Here is a 3763-nt window from a genome sequence, read left to right as displayed (position 1 = left end):
ATTAAAAGAGGAGGGAAACTTACAATTGACCCCCTTAAAGGGAACCTGTCACCAGTTTCCAACCCCAAGTTTTATCGGTATCCTGAGATAGGTCTCCCCCACCCTAATCATCCTAGTTTTTTTTTTTTTTTAAACACCGCTAAGTACTTATGTTACAGTCCACTTTCGCTTTCTTAAACTTATGTAAATTAACTGCTTACCTCATCACTTCCCATTTCTAACCCCACCTCCCGTTACATGATTGATAGAATCTAAAGATCCTACCCTCCTCCCGAATTCACGTCCAAAATCCCTTGCATGTGCAGAACCAGTCATCTCGCGCCTCATCCAACACTAATCATGTAACCCAGCACGCTTTCGTCATTTCCGGTGCGTCCAGCATACCAGTGCTCTGGCTGTTGAGTAGGAAGGAGATTTTGAGCACCCGATAATGGAGGTAATTATCAGTGATTTGGCTTCTATGCTTTGAATGTTCGGTTGCCTCATTGCTCAGCCTGCAGTGGATGGAGACCCTGCGTGCATACGTTGGTATGTCTGCCTTTCATGTCTACCTCCTGCATCAGCGCCGAGTGTGATATCGCGCTTCAGAGGTCAGGGGTAGTGTTCTCATTCATGGTTCGTCTGACATGTACTATAAATCGCTGAGCAGGAAATAATCATCTCAGCAGAACTGTCTAGTGTCACATATCGCTCTGCTGTGTCGGATGAGGAGCATGCCTGCTGTGATTAACCTTTGCATTCCTCCTCCTGCACAGCAGTGCCATGTGGGAGCATACCTGCTGTGATTAACCCTTGCATTCCTCCTCCTGCACTGCAGTGCCATGTGTGACAGAGCAGTAGAGTCATAGATGTTAACCTAACCAAGTTGATTTTGTTTTTTCATCTTCTGAAGGAGGTGAAGTGTTATACAGGCACTAAGCTTGGAAAAACTACTCTGAATGGGGCAATTGATTTCCTACATATCAATACGTTATATATACTTGTTCCTGTAATGTAAATATCCTATTTATAGAGTACAATGATTGTGTTTCTCTATATACGGCTTTGTAAAAATGTAGAATTCAAAAAATGATAGCTAACTTTAATAACTAACTCCATCGCAATTCTATTCTGCAGACTTAAAAAAATGGACTCTAATGGAAATTATGCAAAAAATGCAATCTCTGATTATGACTTGTTGACCAACGTTGACGCATTTAATAATCTCAATCTATCACATAATGTAAGTATAGAAATTACATACATTTTTAATCAATATTATTGATTAAAGGGAACCTTTCATCGGGATTTTGGGTATAGAGCTGAGGACATGGGTTGCTAGATGGCCGCTAGCATATCCGCAATACCCAGTCCCCATAGCTCTGTGTGCTTTTATTGTGGCGAAAAAAACCTATTAGATATATATCCAAATTAACCTGAGATGAGTCCTGTCCCTGACTCATCTCACATACGGGACTCATCTCAGGTTAATTTGCATATGTATCAAATCGTTTTTTTTTTACACAATAAAAGCACACAGAGCTATGGGGACTGGGTATTGCAGATGTGATAACAGCCATCTAGCAACCCATGTACTCAGCTCTATGCACAAAATCCCGGATGACCGGTTCCCTTTAAAAAAAATAAAAAATTTTTTTTTAAAGGATAATTCTTCTCTCATGCTGTCACATGAAAAACATCAGACAACTCAAGAAATGGAAACATTAGAGGAATTTGAATCTTATTCATTAGAGAGACTATTCGAGCACAACAATGAGCTACAGGTACTTTTATTCCACAATCAGACCAAAAAATGTAATGATAATCTTTCAGCTCAAAAACACCACTGAAAATATTGTAAGTGCTATGAACCTGAACGACTCCTTTAAGTCATCATGCTCATCTGTGCTTGCATTTTTGTTAAAAATTGTATTTTAATGTATGTAAATAAGCCTCTAGGAGCAACAGGGGCATTGCCATTGCAGAGACAGCTGAGTCCGTTGATCCTAAAAGCAAATTTGCATATATGAAATCTTTTTTTTTTTTTTTTTTTACTCAATGAGGGCACATATGAACATAGTACCAACACAGATGCCTTCAGCTGCTGAGCGAACATGTAACACATCAGGAACTTTCATTGGAGCAATGGGGGTGTTGCAGTTATACTAAGAGAATCTGCTAAAACTACAGTTCCGTCTGCAATTCTTTAAACACGGTATGCATGATGACTAGGGATGAGCTAATCGACTTTGGGTGCTTGATACAAATTTGATTCACATACAACTTATTTGTAATACTATATGGATTTCCCGCTCCACACACTAATAGAATGTCTTGGCTATGATTGAGCCCAAATCAAAAAATACATACAGTATTACAATGAATTTGTATGTCACCCATAGTGCTGAATTTTTTTACTGACTAGCCATTCCAATTTAAGTGTATGTACCGTAGCACGTCTTTCTCTATTCCTAATGCCCGGTAGCTACTGCAATAGGATATTTCATACCTAAAAAAATTATTTTTCTTAATAAAGTGAACAAATATCTACTTGTGACCAAAAAAAATGCATTAATATCAAAAGCCCTCATACAAAAAGTTAGCCATTTTAATTGGAACAAATCTTCTTTAAATGGTCCTTTCAAATCTGAACTGCATAACCTATATATTTTTTTTCTATCATCTTTCTAAAACAGTCTAGTAATTTGGATATAGAACAGGAACAAGTCCCTGGATCATCCAGCGCATTATTTAATGTAACAACCCGAGAACATGGAAGTCAAACAACCGTCAATAAGAAGCACAAAGTAAGTTTTTTATGCACAGACGACATCTAAATCTTTGTTAATTTTTATAGTTATATAACGATGTTATTTTTTTTTTCTACAGATCAAAAAATTACAAAAAAAACTTTGTGAAAAGTATTCTGGTGAAGCGCAAAATTCATCTTGTTTTTCACAGAACCCACTAGCAATCGACAATGCACGTTATATTGAATTCAACTGTCCGGCCATTGAAGGCCGTATAGGTATCGTCGATTGGTGCAAGTGCCATGAATGTATACCTATGTCTAGCCATCTGGAATCCATATGCTGTCAGGAAGTAGAAAACACTGTAAAATATATGTCAAACCTTACTTGTATCAGTCAGCATGAATTTTTTTCTATTTTCTGTAATCGTGTAGAAACAGTAAACATTACTCAACAAATTATTGGTGATGTTAGAAGACCACCTCCGAGGAAATAAAAAAACAGGTTTCAATTTTTTTAATATTTTAGAATTTTTATATATATACACTGCTCAGAAAATAAAGGGAACACTTAAACAACACAATGTAACTCCAAGTCAATCACACTTCTGTGAAATCAAACTGTCCACTTAGGAAGCAACACTGAGTGACAATCAATTTCACATGCTGTTGTGCAAATGGGATAGACAACAGGTGGAAATTATAGGCAATTAGCAAGACACCCCCAATAAAGGAGTGGTTCTGCAGGTGGTGACCACAGACAACTTCTCAGTTCCTATGCTTTCTGGCTGATGTTTTGGTCACTTTTGAATGCTGGCGGTGCTTTCACTCTAGTGGTAGCATGATACGGAGTCTACAACCCACTCAAGTGGCTCAGGTAGTGCAGCTTATCCAGGATGGCACATCAATGCGAGCTGTGGCAAGAAAGTTTGCTGTGTCTGTCAGCGTAGTGTCCAGAGCATGGAGGCGCTACCAGGAGACAGGCCAGTACATCAGGAGATGTGGAGGAGGCCGTAGGAGGGCAACAACCCAGCA

The 3763-nt window shown here is 38.6% G+C and overlaps 1 protein-coding gene across 1 annotated transcript; it reads left to right on the top strand.

Annotated features, from left to right (window-relative positions):
• The first annotated feature begins 327 nt into the window (after positions 1 to 327).
• On the top strand, positions 328 to 3225 carry LOC120993866. Its single transcript, XM_040422336.1, has 5 exons — positions 328 to 436; positions 1117 to 1222; positions 1644 to 1763; positions 2676 to 2786; positions 2869 to 3225. The coding sequence occupies exons 2-5, from the start codon at positions 1127 to 1129 to the stop codon at positions 3223 to 3225; spliced, it is 684 nt and encodes a 227-aa protein (XP_040278270.1). The 5' UTR covers positions 328 to 436; positions 1117 to 1126.
• The last annotated feature ends 538 nt before the right edge of the window (positions 3226 to 3763 follow it).

This window comes from Bufo bufo, chromosome 3 (genome assembly GCF_905171765.1).
Source record: "Bufo bufo chromosome 3, aBufBuf1.1, whole genome shotgun sequence".
In the NCBI taxonomy this organism is placed as follows: Eukaryota; Metazoa; Chordata; class Amphibia; order Anura; family Bufonidae; genus Bufo; species Bufo bufo.
The sequence above is the reverse complement of the archived record's forward strand: the minus strand, read 5'-3'. Positions and strand labels throughout refer to the sequence as shown.